General features: G+C 41.5%; 1 protein-coding gene across 2 annotated transcripts in view; it reads right to left on the bottom strand.

The window, feature by feature from the left end:
- Positions 1–21,016, bottom strand: part of ITGB1 (integrin subunit beta 1) — a 43,609-nt gene extending 22,593 nt beyond the window's left edge. Inside the window, exons 1-3 of one of the 2 annotated variants that reach the window (XM_066315170.1) lie at positions 20,849–21,016; positions 1,269–1,338; positions 936–1,021 (exon numbers count right to left, since the gene is read on the bottom strand). In XM_066315170.1, coding sequence (XP_066171267.1) covers positions 936–1,021; positions 1,269–1,338; positions 20,849–20,857 — 165 coding nt within the window. In that variant the 5' untranslated portion in view covers positions 20,858–21,016. The remainder of the gene's footprint in view (positions 1–935; positions 1,022–1,268; positions 1,339–20,848) is intronic. The other variant, XM_066315179.1, reaches the window with a different exon arrangement.
- Between the last annotated feature and the right edge of the window lie 981 nt (positions 21,017–21,997).

Below are 21,997 nucleotides of genomic sequence, written 5' to 3'. Positions count from 1 at the left end.
ACCTTAAAGAGTTCTAACCTCAAATATAAATAAATATGGCTTCTAACTGAGAAACTTGGCTGATTCGGATTCTGCCTCCTTCCCCAAAACATGCATATAAATAAATGTATACCAAAGCTTGTCAGTTTTTGGTGATACAGACCTACAAGAAATCTGATAGCTCAAGGCCAAATTATAAAATCAGTCAGTTTAATAAAATGTTGAAAATTTATAAGCTGGTTTGGAGAACAGTAAGTAGGCAATAGATAGAAATAAAGATAAATTATCATCTCCTAAAAAGAAACAGGAAAATTTCTCAGTTTCCAATAACAAACCAAAGAAGAGCCATAGAAAACATTTTCTTCTGAAAATGTTTCTAACCTGAAGAAGATATGTCAGCATACACTGGTTATATCTTATACTTTTTAGTTTCCCGAACTTAATTTTTCTTAACCTAAGAACATACCCTTTTTGTTTTGTAATGAAACAAACTATCCACCCACACAAACCTATCTCCTACTCTTCAAGTCTACGAACAACAGAAAACTAAAATTTGAAAATCTCTCTTTCAGAAGAAAAAACCCCTTCAATCTCTTTCCCTACTCCACCTACATCTGTCTAAATTTAGCTCTTACTCTAATGTCACTGGCAGAATATTATTAAGCATACTCAGACAGAGCCCACATTGGAGTAATTTTAAATAACTATGAGACAGCCTATAGGGTCTGTATACACTTGGGGTTTATAAAAGGAGAAGTAAACACATTGTGAAAAAAATTTCTACTCAAATCAGAAAAATCATAGCATTTGATTTTTTAAGTACAGATAAGTATTGAATTGAGGAACTAGAGGAAACTACTATAAATGAAAACAGACTTTCTATACGGGTAAAGTATTCACTGAAGTTTGAAACCAAGGGAAAAACCAAACCATAAAAAGATTTTTGCAACACTTACTGTTTTTTTACACCAGCCACAGTTTGGTCCTGCTTGTATACATTCCCCACATGACTTTGCATTAGCTTTTATGCAGTCGCTTCCACCTAGAGAGGAACACAAATCTGTCACTTCATTTATAAAAAGGTGTTTACAACAACAGCATTTCATTTTGGTTCACTCTGCTTTTGTAAACTAAGTTCCCACTACAAACAGGTTATTAACATGAGATATGACTGACCTACTGCCATCAGCATTTGTCTAATGAGGTTGCATTTATCCAAACAAATAACTGCTAAACAGATACAGTTTTAAAGCAGCAATTAACTACTGCAGTGCAATCAAGTGCCTTACCTTGCTGGGCAAATCCATTCCATATCAAACAGCAGAGGACGCCAGCACACGTGAGCAATTTGAAATTAGTCTGGAAGACAAAACCAGAAATCAAACTGGATGAATAAACGTAATGAGTAAGTGAAAAAAAAAAAAAAATCACGAAGCTGGGGACATACAACTGTGTTTTAGAGGAGACAAGGAACATGGAACAAATGTAAATCTAATTACCTTAGTTGTACCAGCTGGACAGTTTTGCCCTAATACAAACCATGTTTGTGGGCTACACCGTATTTAGAAGACATCATCAAACAGGGCAGCTTCTTAAATTACTTTGAAATGCTCTTCTCTAGCTAAACCAGCAAGCTATGAGATAAATATCTCATAGCTTGCTGGTTTACTTGCAGAAGAGCATTGTTCTCTTGGGGGGAAAGAACCCAGACCAATCTTTTAACACCTTATAAAAACGTATTTATGCTGTGAATGTTATCAGAGAGACACTTCTAAATAAAGCTACCACAGCAATACAGGACGGAAACAGAGCTTCTATACCCACATCTCTGTTTCAAGATAAACACCAAGGCCTTTTACAAAACATTTTCTTCAGAATCATCAAAGGGCATTTTACAGATTAACTTTGCACTTTATACAACAAACCAGAAATTTCCTTTCAAAATATGCACATAAAGCATCCATCCCTGAGATAAACTACCTGTTTTTTCTTCTTTAGACAACAGAAAATTAATGGATACCACCCATGTCAAAGAAAAAACCACTTTGTTCAGTGCTTTAAGTATAAATGAAAGGCTAAATATAAAAAAAAAATAATTTCTACCTTAATAGCTGGTTATCAGCCAGGGTCAGTTGTCTTTTAAATTTTGATACTATTTTAAATTCTATTTCTTTTTTATTCATTATAAGAGTTCTGAAAACTTAAGATGATAACGACCAGTTTCCTTGAACACCCTGAAATGTTGCTAATTAAAGCCTCTCCAGACATCCTGGAAACAAAAGTATTCTTAATAACTTTCTGTTCTAAAAAATATCTTGCAGTATAGCCAAGGAAAAGTGAATTTGGCAGGATCTCCTAACCTGAACATGTAATTTTTCTAGAAGAGGTATTACTTTTCGTAATAATTAGCAACAAAGTAAACAATGCTCAAATTAGCACAGCAGCTGAGCTTTGGTTTGTACACACTGAAACATGGTTTTTACTTTGCACATCCAGCCAGACCTATCAAAGAAGGGATGGCCGCTCCAAAATCTGATGGGGAACATTTCAAACAGAAGCCAACCCTTTGCTAACAAATTGTATCCAACAACAGTATCAGATGGCTCATATTTTTCTGATAAATCATTCTGGCTCACTTTTCAGTGGATGCTATGATGAAAGGACAGGCAGTGGAGTTTAGACACAGAAGAATTAAGAGAATATGCTGTTGAACTACTTTGATAGATGTTATGCATAAGCACAAAAGAAATTACTGATTAAAAAAGAGGAAAAAAATTGAACTGCAAATTGCATCTTACTTAACTTTTGAACACTACTTGTTGCATATATGCAACTCAAATTTCTTTTTGCACTCTGCTGCAAGTGACCAGTCCTTCATTCACAAAAGCCCTCTTCCAGGAACACTATTTTACAGAGTTCCTTTATAAGTGATCACCTAAATTCAACCTGTGCAACCACAAACCTCGACTGGAGGAGAATGGTGACCCAAGGAACAAGAGCAGGTGGAAGACAGATGAAGGGACTGAACCAAGGCTTGGAAAGTCAGGGGTTAAATGGTTAGGAGCTCACCTACCAGAGCAGGAGTCTGGACAGCAAGTCCTTACCAGGTTGCTCAACTTTTAGGTTCTTCTTTCCTGGCTTTATGGTAGGTATGTTGTGTTCAGCAAAGCTTGCTTCCCCTCAAGCGAAAGGGTATTTTGTTGCTCGAGAAGCAGTTTTGCTTTTAGTACAGCCCTGAATGGGGTGGGTTTGTTCAGTAAGAAAAAAAGCCAAGCTGCTGGCAACAGGTGATTATCATCTTTTCTGTCAGCCTAGATGAGAAAATGATAAACAGTTCACCTTTTTAGGGCAGACTAAGAGTGGATGCGCAGCAAGTCCACACAGACTATATAAATAAATCAGCAAAGATGTGACACAGTGCTCAAGCTATGATTAAGACCATTTGGAAGAGAAAGGTTCCAGTGGAAATGCAGGCGCATGACGAATGCAGCTCTGGGCAGAGTCCCGGTGAAGTTAACAAGGAGAATGTCCTTTTCCATATTTGGCTGCGGCAATCCCTCTCCCGGAGCGGCGCACGCAGCTCGCTTCCTTCACCTCCACAGCTCAACAGCTTTTCCAGCTGCCGAGGGCTGGGAAAACATCAGCAGAGATCTGCTGCTTTGGATTCAGCCCTGACTGCTGTCCCATGCAGACAAAGCCATGCACACCCTCATCCTCCAACCCTCCTGCCAGCTGCTGCAGTGTCAGATGCATTCCCCTGCAAGTCCCCAGCCAGCACTGGGAACTGCCCTCCTGCAGATTTTTCCATGAGGGAATAAACTCAAACAAATAACTCCTGAGTACACTGGATGGCCAAAGGAAGCCTTTGGAAATCCTTGGTGGGGCTACAACTGAATGTCGTGTCAATATTCAACTACACATGACGGCAATAGAAAAAAAACTCCAATAGTAATTTATTTCTTGTAACGATTTTTATGCAACATGTAACTATTTTCTATTATACTTGTTCTCCTCTTTCTAAATCTTTGAAAAGTATTACAGAATCCTTGAAAAAGTGGGTTTTTTCCTCCCTGAATAAAAAGCAACTCAAAGCCTAAGTGATTGCAATCTCTTTAATAAAAACTGTATCACCACTTGGATCCTTTTTAAAAGTCTGCAAACGGTGTGCTATAGAAAAACTGATCTTAAAATAATTTCTGCACATTTGTGAACCATACTCTATTTTTGTTAAATATTTTAGAAAAACAAACATGGACATAACCTTCAATGTTTAGATTAAATGCTTTCCAAGTTGTTCTTTTTTGCTAACTGTCTTGACACAGTAATGCTTGAAGAAGGTTTTTTATTTATAAAGTCAGCTTTGATGGAAACTTCTGGAGCTTTTAATTTGAGATGAGAGACTCAATAAGTGACAACAGAAAGAAGGAAGGATTATTTCTCCATAGAATTTTGAATTTGTAAATTAAGTATTTAGAACCTTCACATTCTGCTAATCAAAGAGATATTTAAGAAATTAACCACTCCACAGTACTGAAGCCTTTTAAAATTTATTTATTAGAATGCAATAGCATCCCTGCAGAAAATTAACTGGGCAAATGGGATCAAGGAAGAAAGGTAAGAGCTATACACACATTTATTTCTTTGAAATGAAATACTGATGGCTATGCTGCTCTCCTCTCATCACTCTCCAGCTCAGCACTGCCACAAGGCCACAATTTATACAGATATTAAAGCAATATTAACAACATATTAAGTTCCTGCAGTATTATTCCCCTCAGCTGAGTTGCTCCTCGTCTCACCCAGTAATGCAGCACCCACCAAGCTGACGGCAAGCACAGGAAAACACTGCATGGCATCTGCCCCTGCTGCATTCTGAACTGTGCCTTGCTGCAAAGCTTTCCATTGAAACATGCAACCAGACCACGGGGGAAACATTTCAGTGCGCAGTAAGAGCTGAGCTGTTGTGCACATACCACCTTTCTGAGGCAGTATCCAGACAGTCAGCTTACTCATATCCCCACACACCACTCGAATTGCACTTATAAACCTAGGAATGAATACACAACTCACACTTTTGGACTCGTATTCGTGCTTCCCGCAGCCTGACGCCTCTTAGCATGAGCTGTATTTTCAGGGATTTAAATCCTGGTTCTGCACGGAACTGATTCCTCCTAGAGCTGATGTTACATTTACAGCCACTCTCATGTAGTGCAAGGATAGAAAGTCACTTAGGAGAGCTGCCCCGTCCTCGCTGTTGATTATTCACTCTTGTTAACCAGCCTCCTGGCTGATTATTCTTACTGCTTTCCTTTTTGATCAATGCCAGCATTACTACGGCCACCAGGAGGGCTGGAGCAAGAAAAGATCTTTCTGAAATTAATCCAACAAAGAAAGTGCCTTGTTTCTTCTACCTGGGTACAAAATCTCTTATCCTGGTGTGGCAGAAGTGGTAAGAAGAGGATGCAGAACAAGAGAACTTGGAGGAAGTGGGGAAGCAAAAGCTCGTGCTGCTCAGCCACAGCCTGTGGTTGTGTGCTGGACTGCACTGGTCACACAGCCAAGCCCCCACCCCCAGGCATGAAGGCTCTGGTTAAAAAAAGAGCAGGAAGAGACAAGTTTCTAAAATAAGCAAAATGAAATAGTCTCTGGAGATGCCTGTTTCAGAACTCGATGGCTACCCTGCTAAAACAGTTCCTTCTTCCCTCCCTCCAGAAGGTTTCCTGGCATTAGCTGAGGGCCATACTTTTCAGTGTGAATTTTATTGACTGGCAGAACTAATCCGATTGACATTTCTGGAAAAAAAAAAAAAATCGGGAAAAAGAAGGGATTGAAGAACCAAACAACCTTAGTGACATGGGACAGCAATCACACAGACACTATAAACCTCTAGCAATGACCTGCAAATATTCTTGACAGCAGAACTCCCACAACAGATGTCAGTAATTACAATTCCCAAGCTGCCTGCACATGAAACAACTCTAAACATACTTGCTTGTACTGTAAAGAAGCAATTCACTTTTAAAGAAGTAAAATGGTATCTCGTTGTTCTGTTTCAGAGAAGCATATTGCTGAGTAAGGCACCAGTATTAAAAAAAAAAAAAAAAGTTTTACATGGAATTACTTTTGATGAAAGCTTTCAAGCCTGTGGTATAGATTTTCCCACAAATCTTTAATTGGTAATTTTTCATTTATGACTTTCACAGCTACCTTATTTACTTAATCAAGTGTTACTGTGATACTGAAGTATAGTTGGAACACACTGCACAGTAAATTCCAGGACCACCATTAAGAAACTACGTGATGCATTCTTCATTAAGCAAGCAGAGATTTGGGATAAAAACTGGGCTTGAATTGCCAGCAATTCTTTTAATCAAAGAACCCAATCCTAAACTCAGCCTGCAAAACTGTTTGTTCCCTGGATGCAGACCAGCCCTGTGATGGCTGCCCTGCACAGAGGCCCAGCTCCTGACCTTGCATCATCAGGGATGAGCCAGCAGAGCACCACCATGTAGGGAAAGTGAATTTGACGGGAAAAGTCAAGATGGACAACTGAAGTGCAGTCCCAAGAGCTGGACTTTGCAACACACCAATCCAAATGGGAATGCCAGAGGTAAGCCTTCCTTCAACAGCCTATCTATCTACCAGCCTAACAGCACAGCTCAAGACCACAATGTTCCTTCTGTCCCTGGTAACTTCACAGACATGAACACAGCAGGTTTTGAACTGCTTGCAGTAATATGGAAGGAATGGGACGTTATCCCAGACTGAAGTGCAAAATAAAAAATTCTTTAGCACTGAAATAACTTTTACACAAAAAGTTCAGCACATCAAGACTGCTTACTCAAAATGTTTCCTGAGAAAATTTTAATGCATAACCACTTCAGCTACCATGATGCTACAGCATAAAAAATTAACAGTATTTCACACTGGACTTGTGTCAGTTATTTCTAAGTTAATGGAATAAAAAAAGTCCCCAGATATTTATGAGAATCGCTTCCACAAACACTGCTTTATCAAGGCATCATATATTAAAATAATATATAATAAACCAATTAGGATTTAAGTTTCAATTACAAGAGAGTTAAAATCTACAGAAAACTGATTTTCTGCTTAGGTTAGGGAGACCAGCTCCTCCATTCCAGCATGGCTCTGTAAGGTCACCTGCCACAACTAGTGTATGTCACTGTTAGTTCAGAAGATTCCCCTGGCACGGTTGGGATTCCAAAACGAGATGAGAATACATATTTCTGCATGCCCAAACCATGAGAAAAGATATCACAATTCCTCAAGTTTGACATCGAAACTACTGTGCCCCGCTTCTGTGCCCAGTAAGGTCAACAAACATGAACAGTAATGCAACTGCTAAGACTGAGTTACACTACATTACTACCCCACCACTTATTCATACAGCTCTAAAAAAATTTCCCACAAAATCAAAGAGCTTAAAATTCACCAAAAAGGCCTGAATGCAGTGGGGAAAAATCAGTAGGTGTTAGTTTCTAAAATAACTTTGTGTCTTTTGCTGAAATCCCAGCATGGGCACCTACATCACATAGCCTCTTTCGCAGAATAAATGAAAATGTTCAAGTACAATTATGAGCAGGCTGAGGCCACAGCTCATGAGAACAGAACTGGAAGGCTCTTCATGGTATCATCCTGTGTCCCCGGAGTATGGGGTGTTTGTTAGTTTATACAGGACACAGCTGCTTCAAGACTGAACCACTAACTTCACAAGCACTTACATGGTTTGAACACATTGCTGCTTTTACATAGAATTTACTGGTATTTGTGTCTGGGTTTCACAGCAGCTCTCAACTTTCTGACAGTTCTAAACAATGGAATGAAAAGCAACTGGGCATTTTTATGCAAAGTATTTTTTGGTTTTGATTTGAATTATAGAATGGAAACATCTGCCCAAGTTAGGTGCCTGGCTGTAGGAAATTGTGGAGGGGAAGATTTTTCTTAATGGAAAACATAAATTTCATCTATAATCAGAAAAAAACAGAGGTAGTGGTTTTAGAACAACTGCAGATGATAAAGTTTTCTGGTATCTGACATCTCTCCACAATGAGAAAAATAAAATGCAGTGGATCCAGTTGGGAAATGACAGAAGGTGGTAATGGATCCCATATATTTTACAGTACTGTGGCATGCACAGGATGTAAGGTAACAGGGTTTAAAAGGTCCCTCCTCAGCCCCAGAGGGTTTGCATTCCTATTTCCTGGGAATGGTCTATCCATCCTAGGATATACTAGTAAAAGCTTTAATTAAACCAAAGCTGCTACACAGAACAAAAGGCAGAGATGGAAAACGAACTGATAGTTTTGTCTAGTTTACCTACTGATATAACAGGAGGGGCTATATAGCAGGGCTCATATAGCAGGAGGTAGATAAAAAGGCATAAGTGGGGTTCCAATTACTGTTCCCTGTAATATTTACAGATTTACAGTCTATTGTCCATCAGAAAAAACAGAGACTTGGGTTCATAATTTGGAGTATGAACTTTTTTTTTTTTTTTTCCCCCCACCAAATGCTCTCTACCCTGAAGGAAACTGAAGGGAAACAGATATATGCTCACACTCGAACACATAAGAGAGCCCCAACTGCAAACCTCCTGTGTCATGGATGATGACTGACCAGTGCACACTGGGCTGAAATCTCTCTCTACCTGCAGACCTGACCAATCCAAACCATATGGACTTCTCTAGGGACTTAAGTTAAAAGTGAATACAAGGAACCAAGGCAGCCAGGGAGCTTCCAGAAGCCAGAAAAGCCTACAGAATGTAGACTTTTATGGAACACAGCAAACCTATTAAGGCAGGGTAAATTACATACCATGCCTGATTTCATGGTATTTCAGTTGTGTTTCACTGTATTTCTGTGTTTTCAGTAGTAAAATCTATTGATAATTTCTCTTAATAACAACTCCTGCAATCAGCTGCATACCTAAGTAATACTCATCACAAGAAAAACAAGTGCCATAGCAAACTGTAAAGAAGACTACTGCTACTAATGCCCCCTCAATTTATTCACAGAATATTCTGAGATGGAAGGGACACACAAGGACCACCGAAGTCCAACTCCGGGCCCTACACAGGACAGTCCCAAGAATCACATCATGATTTGTCTTTTCATGACATATTTCTATTTCAGAACACACACATCCAAATTTCATGCTAACGATTTTGACAGGAGGTAAAAGAATGGGGAAAAGATGCACGAGGGCCAACTTGAAGATGCAGTCACTGACAAAGAGCCTTCCTCTTTCTAGTCAGCAAACCCCAAGTGCAACCTTGATCTCTTCCCTTTGTTCTCAGGCCTTTTGGAGAGCACTGTGGTGGAGGCAGGATTAACACTGGTTAGTCAGCACTACTTTTGAAGGAAGAACCTTTTTTCAAACAGTGTGTGTACACACTGCCATGCACAGACAGCTGGTAATTCATGACTATATCTTCACAGTACTACCATACCACAAATCATTACTAATTTAAGAACACTACTTTGCTGTATTAACCATCTTTGTCCCTGGCTTGGTTTTTACACACATGAAAAGCCTATGTGTATAACACTTTCCTGACCTGTTGAATCATAATTTGAAGCCGAGATTCCACAGTTCAGGAGCTGCTCTGGAAAGCACCTCAACACCTGAAAGGCAGGTAGTACTTAGACACAGCTCACAAGAACAAGCAACCTGTGCAGGATAACCACATATATGAAACTGTTCAAGAGCCAAGTCAGGTACTCCTTCTCATGAAAATACTCCTTTTTATTTAAATATTTTTACCAGACAGTTATCCACAAACTGCAATTTTAAACTCGTAAACATAAACTCTGACAGGTCCTTTTGGAAAACGAGACTAACAAACAGGTGTACTGTGCTTACTGTTCAACACTAAATTAGGAGAGAAATACAACTCTGCATGTTCTCCATCAGAGCACTCAGACTTGCAGCTACACCTCATTAAAACATCAGCAATGTGCTTTACATGTTAATTACCTATGGCTTATATCTAGTTTAAGCTATAACATTTACATCTCTGACAATCCAGTTTGCAATTACATCTTGCTCTACACTTTTCAAGCTGTTGTGCCTGTGAAATCCCATGTTGGTACACCCAGCCCACAGAACCTGGGGATTCCTACAAGGATACTATGAAGCTCTTTGAGTTTTAGGAAAGGACAAAACAATAAAATCTGTTCCTGTGCTGCTTATGCTGGCATGCAAGAACCCTGCAAAGGCACCTCTCCAAACCTAAACCACTAAAACACACCATGCCCATTGCTACCCCAATACTGTGGTTGAAAGTGTTTGCTGCATCTACAGCACCTCTGAACATGCACACCTAGAAAGCTTCCTCTTGAAGGATAAATATACAATGTGTACATGTGCCAATAACAAAAATATGTAATTTTTTCCCCTTTAAAACTGTCACTGTCAAAAATATCCCTTTTCCATACTCTTTCAAACATAAGCTTCCAATAGCTCATCACAACCTTCCTGACTCAAAGCATGTTGTCTCCAGAAATTTGTAAGAATTATCACCCTACTCAATCTTGCTATTATGAGTAAGTATTTTTCTGTAACAAATATTTCAGGATTTTATTATTACAAGCATCTCTTCACATAACTCTGATTTAAACATAATTTTAAAAATCTATTGTTTCAGTACTTTTCAAATGCTTTTAGAACCATGAGTTGTTTTTTGCCATAATTAACTTAATCTCTTCTCTAGTCTAAATATAACACCCTTTTTTTTGTGGGAGAAAGTGTGAACTGGATATTCAACTTGTTTACGTAGTTTTTTTTTCAGCCTACAAGACTTCTTGGCTAAGTTTAGCACAGGCAGATTACAATCAGGAATACCACACAATAATTTGAGCCATTCTAGTAGAAAACATGGGGGTCTGTTCTGTGTGGCGGTATTAAATTCCTGCACACTCTGCACCACTTACTACTCCCATAAAGACACTATTTAATTTTGTGCAACTTAAACCTCACATTTATCCACATGGGGAAATGAAAAGTTTAGTTAAGCATGTAAATATAGCTCTTACACAGCTGACTGTAACTGATGCTTCCGAGGCTTCCATGACTGCCACAACATCTGGCTAAACTTACTTTAATCCAAGCTTTTCTGTTAAAGGGAAAGCAGAACAGAGGCAAGTATGCTCTTAAGTAAAAAGCTAGAGAATTTCAAAAAATGCAATGTCTTGCTCATCTATTTCTTTAAGAAAAAACAATTGCAAACGTGTTGCTGGCTATTGCTGCAGGTACTGCAGGAAGCCAGCAGCTGGCACACCGCAAAGAGCAAACTCAGCGGAAACTCGCCTGTCGTTACATGGCAGAGTTCACCCACCAAGAGCTATCATTAACACTCAGGGTACAACAGTTTCAACAGCCAAAACCCAGATGAAAGCTAACTGCAGCTGAAAGTATCAGCAGTGCTGCAGCATCTCCGAAAGAGCAACCTCTGACTCTGCACTACCACTCACGGACCTCCTCCACCTCTACCCCAAGCCAGCTCCACTCGGACCTTGAGCCCTTCCCCTCCATGTCAAAAGCCACTTTCTGTAAGCCTCAGTGAAAACCAGACCTCCACATGGACAGAGGAGTGCTGAGGAAACAGCTTCTAAGAAGGGGCAGGTAGCTGTCAGACTGATTGCCCTTCAAAATTACATGGGGTTCTCTGCTGCTAAACCAGCCTAAATTCAGGCTGTCACAGGCCAACTATCCTAAGCTGATCTTTGACTTAATTCTTTATAAATGCTCCATAACACAGCCAGCCAGTTTGGGGAACTACTCTGATTTTATTTTTATAGGTTATCAGAATAAATTACTTGGCTAAAAAAAATAACACAAGCAAAGAACAAAATATTGAAGCATTTTAGGTTTGTTTGTTCATATTTTACTTCAGAATTTAAATAGCAAGCACACGAAATTATAGTTACAGATAATATTCAAATATCTAACATCAAGTTTTTAAAAAGAGTCACTATAAATTCCCTATTCAAACACAATTGAGAATGAGACTTGTACTGAAACAACTCTCATCCTCAACATTCTTTTAATGCCAGGTAAGTGTCCAGAAAAATGATCATGCAGAAATAATAAAAAAACTGGTCATCCCACAGAACTACATACAGCCTTATAAACCTGTATCTATGAGATTTTGAATATAATTTAATTCTATATATATTTTTTTGTACATATGTTATATATTTTTGTGTAGATAACTAACAATGATTATTAATTCAACGGCAGTGATAACTGGTTAGGCAGAGGCACAAACTGAAAAAAACAGTGGACTTCACCCAGATTTCGATGCAAATCTGAGCACTTGCAAAAAGCTCACCGATCTCAGGAAAAAAAACATAGCTTCAACCTTAAAAGACTTTTTAATTAAAAAAATCAAACCCAAACCCACCCAGACTCATGACAAAGTACTTCATAAAAAGCAGTCCTTGCCTGAAAAATCTGCCTATTCATACACTTCTGCTGCTTTCCAGAGCAAGATTTTAAGCCTGGAGTCCTGCTTCTAAGAGCACTGCAAAAGATAATAAAAGATGAGATTTCTCGTAGTAGCCAAGTACACGTGCCAGTTTGCTACCAGTGAACCCAGGTGACAGTTCAACTTCTCCAGACCCCAGAATTCCCCACTTTGCCCCCTTCATCTCTCTGGTGCCAACTGCGGATGATACTTTCACCTCTTGGCTGAGCCAGTGGAACAAGCTGAGCAATAACACCTTGCTGAGTGATTTCTCACCTCATCTAGCAAGTTCAGATGGATTACTCAAGTCAGAAGAGCACTAGAGCAGGCACGAGCAGATGCCGTGCGGTTCCACGGCAGTTTATGCCAACTTATCTCTGCACTGCCACAGTGCCACACGCTCTCGCTATGAGTTGCAGGTTTTCCCGTTCCTCCCCTGGCCCTGAAGCATGTCCCTCACAGTGCATGTGGTCTCCCAGCTGCAAAAGCTGAACTAGCTGAAAATTAATTTTTTGCCAAGCTATTTTTCAACCAGAAAAGTTATTTCAATATCTCAAGGTACAGCCCTATAACCTCCACAGCTGATGCAAGCAGGATGGCAAAGCTGCACAGCTACAGGCAGGAGGGACAGTTGAGACCTACAGCTGGTACAAATTGCTGCAGACTCCTATGAAAATTAAATACAATTTTAGTTGAATTCATGGTTCAAAAGCCACTGGAACATTTTGGTAAATTTGAAAACCAAGTTTTGAGTTATCACTAATGAGCGAGCTACTTTTGTTCCTAATTCTGCAGAGATGCAGCAGTAAAACTGCTTCCAGCTACAAACAAATGTTAATCATATTAAATACTGATATTATTCATTTAGAAAGCGAAACTGCATTGTGAATTATGCACCAAAAAGAGGCAGTATCTGTGCAAATACTTTTATTACTATCCAGATACACTCCAAACCCGACAGCTGGCAGTGGTAAAAATGCCGGCAGCAATCTTACACAGTCTCCTTAAAGCTGTAGTTGAGTTTTTCACCGAAACAAGGTATCTGTAACATGGCTGTGTAACATTTCAGTCTAGCCTTTGAAAAGTTATGTAAACAACATGTGTAATGGAGGGAGATAGCACATAGAAAAAAAATGTTTATTGCTATTTATTGATTTTATTATGCGTTTTTAACAACCTATAGCTGATATGCACAGCATGTTCTTCCAAAAAAGGAAATTTGCTGTTTCCTTTTTTATGCTGAAGCCCACACCCAGGAAAAATTACACTGAAGTTCTTGTACATTAATTTCTCACACTGATTTGTATTTGCATAGAAGTGACAAAAACAACACAAAAAAAAAAATCACTCTCCATTTTTGAACTGCACAGTAAAAGCAAAGAACAAGTGTTATCTTCTAAAATGTCACACTTTCAGATGTTTTGGAAATGCACGTAAGTCATATTCATATGTAACTGAAAGACAGATTTTGAATTTATTCTGACACAAAATCAGCAAATTGACAATTCAAAAACTGACAAGCCTTCTATTTTATGCAGATGGGCTATAGCATGCCTTTCAGCTTTGGGACAATATCCACCTGGCATCACAGAGTCAGCACAGTAACACACACTAAATACAACTTTGCAAAAGCACAAAAGAAACCTCTGAGAAGGTAATTCTTGACTTTATACTAAGCCCTCTAAAACTAATTCCCTAAAACACAAGAAAATAAAACATCAGTGTAATAAGAAAAAAGCCCAGCCAGAACTCACTGGCAGCACATCAACCATGCTCACCCTAGCCAACCTTGTGGATAATGACAGCAAAGATTTCTTCATTTCTCCTTTTCATTAACAGAAGAGGGAGCATTTCACTTGCTGACTGGACAACCATAAAGTCTTCAGCCACTCAATTCGTAAAGATGTGTTAGCAATATCAGAAGTCACCATCAGAAGTCCAAATTTCTTGATAACCAACTGCTAAAATGTGTCATCTTTTGACATCTGTGAAAGTGCTCTGATTTAAAATCAAAAAGATTATATTCTTTCATATTTATCTCCACTTCAGAAACAGGTCTTCCTTCTAGTTGTACTCATCTTTATACAAAACCTCTTTACCCAAGATCTGGAAAACCAGACAGCTGAGGGTCTAGGCAGAGCTGGATGTTGCCAATTTAATACTTAAGCAGCTGAATTTGTGGAGGATGCTGGCCAAGCTGCTAGAATGCCAGGTCCTTCAAACGACCTCCTATGGTCCCCAGGATGCTCTGGTTACCCCACTGCTCACTGGGAGAGCATCCTCTGCCTTGTGGAAGATCATTCCCAGCAAGTCTTGCCAGCCTACAAGGACCCAGGGCAGATGAGGACAGATCAGATGGCTTTGTAGAGCAGCTTCCTGCACAAGGGGAAGATGTGACTCTCAGTGCCACTGCCCAAGGTTTTAGCACATGTTAAGATACATTAAACTACAATTCCACCAAAGAAAATTTAGAAACACCAGAATGACAGGTTAACCTCCTTTTCCCCTTGCAGAATGGACACATCCTTATCTCAATATTTACTTCAAGAGCAAGATTATGCCAAACTACACATCCCAGTTTCAGGTTTGTTTCCCGGAGACCAAGTATGCACTGATATCCAAAATACCACCTTTGACTCATCACCATTTCCTCAGCGAAATACTGACACCTTCTAAATGCATCTAACGCAATTACTTTTCTTCTCTTTTAAATAACCACAGATCAGTCATCTTTAAATGAGGGTAAGTTCAGTGTTTCAGTTCAGCCCAATATATAATTACTGTTTTTCATTCTACCACAAAGGATGAGAGAAGAAGAAAGATACCCCTTTCACTGTTCAGCTTCCATATAAAAAATGCTTTTATTTGTACATTTATAAAGTTTAAAAAAATTGTTAATAGCTGTAGAAGAAAATTAACTACATGCAAGTACTGCATCGTAGTATAAATACAGCAGAGAAATTTATAGTTTAAAACAAGAATTCATACAAACAACAGCCCTTCTTCCTGCTTTTGTACTAGAATGTACCAAGAGCAGAAGTTAAAACTAAGTGAATCAAAACTAGGACTAAGTTAAGTATAAGTAAGTGATGTCATACAAAACACAGAGCACAAATAAGAGAACTACAGATATTATGCCAATCATTTGGGGGAGGAAGTACTGGCATTAGATATCATGTATGTTGCAGTTTATGAGCAATATAAAGAGGAGTCTGCACTTAAACATGGTCTTACAGATTTGAATTTTTGAGAAAGTGACTTTTATACTCTAATAATTTGCTGACAAAATGTGAGAATTGCATTAACTTAACAAAGATTCATAAAGCATTTTCCTGCAATAGAAGGGAACGAAAAGGATGGTGAGAAAAGATCAGCATCTTCTTAGCTCTTACATGCAGTAACAGAGTTAAAATTCCAGCCTCAGCTTTGTTACTCAAAACTTTCCCCTCTAATAAAACCACAAGAATACTAATGGTATTTTGTTGCTGCTGTTGGAAAAGAAAAAAAGAACATGAAACTGCTTTTAAGACAGAAAGCATGTTTCATAACCTATTTTGCAGCTGACTGTAAAGAGAAATAAGAAAGATATAGCAAAAAAAAAATCACTAATATATTAAAGAGCCTCTGCTCAGTGACAACCCAAAAATGGTTACAAATAGGAATTCTAACACCTTTTGCAAAAGAAAACATTAATATTATAGTCTCATCAGGCTAATTCCCCTACCATGTGCTTGGCTATGTGCAAATTTTGTTGTAGGTTAGAGACTTTACCATCTCTCTGAACATATCCAATCCATTAATGGGAGAATACAATAGCCCAGGAAGTCCACTAGCCACACTAGTTTATGAAGAGAAAAGTAAGAGAAGGTGATTATTACAAAAATACAGGATGTTTACTAACAACATTCTGCTAAAGAGAGCACCTTCAATACTGAAAAAGGCAATCATATTATTTAGTGATGTACATAACAAGGTGCATTGTATCTCATTTTTCATTCACAGAAGTCAAAATTTTCATTTTCTGTGTAGCATTCCCAACAGAAGCCGTTCAGCAAGCTTACATGTGTCCTAAATCGGGCTAGAAACTCACACAGCTAAAGGACACGACAATTTCTTACAATGAAGCTTACTTTTTACTGGTACTTATGATAATAATCCACATGGTGGGAGAGAAAAAAGTTCAGAGAAAGAGGCTTTTCATAAATTTATTCTGAGTTACAGTTTTAGGAGTTTAGGTTACTAGACCACACCTATGCAAGACAAATTAGAAAAGAAAAAAAGAAATAGAATTTGTCTTCCCATTTGTGGGTAAACACACAAATGGCTTTGTAGGCTACCCCAGAAACGCCAAAACCACAAAAACTGACAGATACCGGTCAATATTGTGGTCCCTTCTGGTTACCGCATGACAAGAAACATCATCCTTTTTAGAAAGTTGGCAACACAATACACCACAGAGCAGAGCAAGGAGGAACTACACAGAAAAAAGGAGAACATATCTGCAACCATAAATGACAATATTCAGCAGCATTAGAACTATCCAACAGATTTTAATTTTCTGACACATTAAATCAGACAGAGATATTGCCAGTATATGTCCAGGAGACAGAGCTGCAGAATTTGTTCATCTATTCATTTATTCTCAAATCTGTGATACACCTTCCCTCTTGAAAAGCAAACAAACATCCTCTTCTGAAAAAAAACAGCTAACTCCCCCGTACAACAAAAACCTATTGTCATGTGCAGCTTTGAGATGCGTTTGTCTAAAAAACATCCCTGCACACCTATGCCAGAGCAGAAGCCTGAAAAACCTTGACTATATCAAACCAGCAATGTTATAACTGGCAGAGAGAACGCTGCTATTAGAACCTGACTACAAGGCAAGGCGAGCAGGGTGAGCGAAAAAATTTGTAGAATCAGCAATATAAAGACAGATGGGAGATGAGAGGCAGGAAAACAGACTGAACTCCGAGTTTTCTGCTGCTGGGAGACCGGAAATTTTCTACCAGGCACAGAATATAGCAGCTGACTTAAAAATCTAGTCACAGGGGAATAGCACACATACTGGCAAGTACTTTTTAATGACACTTCCAAAACAAATCTAACTACATACAGCCTTAATTACATTTTTAAGATTGATTTAATTTATGTAATTGCTTTATGAGCTCTACCAATAGAAGCAGCTCAAAAGGAAAAAAAAAAAAAAAAAAAAAAAAAAAAAAAAAGTCACTCCCAACAAGGATTCCCTCTTAGAGGGCTGACGGCAGCTCCTAGGAATTAGAAGGATGCCAAGGGGATTGGCCATCCTAAAAAAAAGTTGGAAAAAAAAATCACTTGATGTTCTAGAAAAACAAAGGAGGCAGAATAGGCTCTGCTACTGTAAAGTATGGATTCTGTCTTTTCAGTATCTATGCTTTTCCAAGTGCCACGTGAGGTGGCATGAGCAATCTTAAAGCAAGTGATTAATACTGATTTAACTTCATTTGTGCAATGTCTCACTGATTACAACAGTCTGTCTTACATGGAAGGGGTACAACACACATTAGGAAAGGAATGAGGAAGAGGAAGGTCAGGTATACCAATGGCCAGCAAACTCCATGCAGCCCTCCTCCTCCACAAAACCCACTTCCCACACCATGAGGAGAACTACCAGAGAAAGTAGCACAGCTCACATATCCACCTCCTGTGCAGCAATGACAGGTGACAGAAGCAAAGGCTGCACGAGGCACCATGAGCAGGTCCACACTGCAGAAACCCAGGCCCCAGGACCACCTGCAGGAGAGGAACAACAGGGCTCTGCACTGCTGTCCACCAGAAGGAATGGGAGCCCGATGCAGAACCAGAACCTTTGCTTACTAAAAGGTTCCACCAAGAGAAGGTACTTAACAGCCTGTTAGCACCTTGTTTCAGTACCAAGAACCACAGACAACCATGAAGCCTACAGCAGACTGATGAGAGGCTGGGAGAACCACAAGCTAAATGTGCATCACATAACTCAACTAATTTGAGACTGGGTGGAAAGGTAGGCATGACAACAATTTATAAACAACTGATGGGCACTCATACCAGCAGTAGCAAGGGAACTATACTCAGGGCAAGGGCGACCAAAGCACGTGCCCACCCCATGTGTGCTTGGCTCTCCCCAAGTTTGCCTTTCTGCTACCCAAGTTATCTACTTCCTGAGCTGCTGCTATAGCAAACAAGCTTTTTTCAAACCTGAACTACAGCAGAGCTACTTAATGAGAGGTATAGAGAGACGAACGAAATCATGAATCAGGGAGAAAGAACAGCAGGAAAAGTTCTCAGAGTTTTTTTTCAGCTTTGGGAATCACTTCCCAAAGGAAGTGGTATAAGGCAAACCACTTGAGACTTTTAAAACACTCAAGACAAAGCACTGAAATTCTGCACTCCCATCAGAAATTCATGCATATTCTTAGAGAGACAAGCAATCCTCCAAAACAGTCCATCACAAGGGTGGCCATTACTGGGGAGATGGTACACATCAGACGCCTGACCATAGCAGAATGAGCTCCTTGGCTGCACCCACAAAGAACACCAGAGTTTTAACTGCTGACATTTCATTTTGAAATAAATATGGTTTATTTATCATGTGGCTGGCAAACAGATACAGCACTTAACAGCTCCAACTTTGATCAAGGTAAGATTATGCATGCCTGTCAGCTTTTCACCTTTCAGCTGAAACATCTTTGAAAAGGACAAAAGTTGAAGGTGTTCACATATTAAACTTGTCTTGTCTTGCCAACTTATTGCCAATGGCTCACTGTTTTTGCAACCCTTATAAATAGAGCCTTAGGCAAGCTTGCAAAATGCTACTTAATCATTTCCCAGAGGCAAGTAATATTTTTTGTGACAGGAGAATGAATCATCGGTTTTGTCGCTGGGATGGATGTGGACAATGAATGTCTTTACTACTCTTAGTCTTGTTTAATTTAGTCTAATTTACATCTTTCTAGTAGTATACTACTTCAAAAAACCCCATACAAACAAACAAACAAGAACAAAAAATTCCCCTCACTGTACCAACTGGTCTCATTTCTCACAACTAATTTTTCTCACGCTACCACCACCACCTACCAAAAGATCTGTGCGCCAGGAGTACAAGTTATTTAAATCTGTTTCCACATACACGAAGTCCTGCTTCATTTCAACAACTTAGCACACAAGTAGTGTTAGCCGTGAGTGGCTCCACTAATCTAAATGGAGACAATCCTTACTCCTAAAGGTTTGTGTATCTTGGCATGAACAGGACTGCAGCAGCAATGACAAATCTACCAGAAAAATCAACATTTTCACCCAACAGCTACGTGCACATGTGCTGGCATGAATGGACTGTTGTATTCTATCAAGGACAAATCAAGCAAACATGAATACTGATCAACTTTTTTTTCATAAACAGTCACAAAGACTACCTAATGAGTTTAACAGGCAGTCAGATACTTATTCCATAACATAAAGACATCTGACATGGGCCTGAACAGTGAGTCAGAATGATTTTCCCATCGCTTCATGTTTCCTTCCAGCCGCCAGTAAATGAAGGCAGTAACAGGAGACAAAGCACTGCGCTATTGCCGAAAGATTTTTCAGAAATCCCCATGCGGGACAAGACATAGAGGCCTCACATTCCCACTGCCATCCTGACATAAGTTTAAAGCAAGCTACAGAGGCTCCGAGCCAGTTTGGACGGATGGAGCAGGCAAACGCTGCACTGCGACCATCCCGTCATTCAAAGTGACCATACCCCGCTCTCGGCGCTCGCCTTCTGCAGAGACGTGCGGGTCAAGCCCCGGGGTACAAGTTCCTGCACGGCCTCACTCCTTTCGTTCCCATTCCTGCACCTCCAGCGCCCGCTTCCCGCGGAAAGCGCCTTCCCCCTCTGGCCGCCCGCCCTCCCGGGAAGCCGCCCGAAACTTTCCCGACCGAGTGCTGCCCCTTCCCCGGGAACCACCGGCCGGGACAGGGCACAGCACCGGCACGGGCTCCGTCCCTCTGGGAGAGGATGGCTCGGGTCGGGGCGCTGCCCGGGGAGGGCCGGCCCCGAGCGCACAAAGGCCCGGCCGGCCCCGGCGGCACGGGAGGCCCGAGGCCGCCGTCCCGCCGCCACAGGAAGCCTCAGGCCGGGCCCGGCACCTTCCCGCCCACAGCGCCGGGCAGGCACGGCGGGAGGCGGCGCTCCGTCCTCCGCCCGGGACGGGCGCCGAGGGACCCGCACACGGGGCGGCGGCGGCTCCCGGCGCGGGAAGCGGCGCTGGCGGTCCCGAGCCGCCCGCCGGAGCCCGCCCGAGGCGCTGAGCCCCGGGGCGGCCACTGGCACCGCTCCTCTCGCTCCGGCCGGCCGCGATCCCCGCCCGTCCTCCCGTTACCTCGGCCATGGCTCCGGGCAGCGGGCGCGCTCCGGCCCGCCCGGCTCGCTGCGGTTCCCTGCGCCCCGGCGTCCTGGGCTGGGCTGGGCTGGGCTGGGCGCGGCGGGACGCCCGGGCTCGCTCCTCGCTGGCTGCCCGCCGCCGCCTGCTCCTCGCCGCTGCGGAGCCCGGCCCGCGGGGGAGGGGAGGTCCGCACTCCGCTTACCCGCCCCGGAAACACATTCCTCCTCGCTGCCGTCAAGCGGGCCGGGGAGGCGTCTGCGGCGCGGCGGGCAGGCACGGGAGAGCCGCGCTTGAGGCGGGGCTCGGTGCCCGCTTCCATCCGTGCCGCCCGCCAGCGCCTTATTTGGCGGGGTTTGCCAGCGGGCCGGCGCTGCAGCCCCCGGGCCGCTGGGTGCGCACGGCGCTGGGGCTGCCCGCGGCCTCCGGGCCCCGCCGGGCTGTCGGAGCCCAGCGCTTCTCCAGAGGTGTTCTGCTCCCTTCCCTGCCTGGCTCCACCGCGGCGACAGCGGGGAATGTGGGCAAGGGAGGATCCCCCGTTTCTCTTGGTGGCAAGCTGTTTCCAAAAGCAGTGGAAGTCACTAAGTGATTGATGGATGTGGAAGTCACTAAGCGATGAGTGAGGCTTGTCTGGTGCTAACACACTCTCCCACCTAAAAAGTGGCTTTCCCCGAGACCCTCGGCCGGAGCCCGCTGGTGTTCGGGGCGTGCCCTTGGTATTTTAAAGTGCTCCCTAAAGTGGGTACTTGGGAAATTACCGATTTAAAAAAAGTAAAAACCGTGACATTCGACACCTTTTTGAAGGTGAGGTGTTGGGAAACATAAGCTATGAACTCACAGCTCAGAGCGCTAAGCACTGTGCCTTTATGTGTGACAACTGGAGCTTGTGTCAGTTCTTGTTTTTGTATTGTTAACTTAACCAGCTGTGCTGCAACTTGTTGATAGTTTTAGTCACTTTTCCCCTGCTTGCTTTCCATCTGCATTTTGAAATAAGAAAGGAATGATGTTTTTACTTTACTCAAGTGTGGCCTGTGATTCAACCCCGTGTTCCACTTGGGCAGTGTAGTGGTTTAGGGTGCAGTCTTGTAACAGCTGTTTTAGCAGAAGCTTTTAATGCTGGTACAGCTGTAATTGCAAAACTGTTATAGT

This window comes from Sylvia atricapilla, chromosome 1, assembly GCF_009819655.1.
Source record: "Sylvia atricapilla isolate bSylAtr1 chromosome 1, bSylAtr1.pri, whole genome shotgun sequence".
Lineage (NCBI taxonomy): Eukaryota > Metazoa > Chordata > Aves > Passeriformes > Sylviidae > Sylvia > Sylvia atricapilla.
Note: the sequence above shows the minus strand (reverse complement) of the source record. Positions and strands in the feature narration are given on the sequence as shown.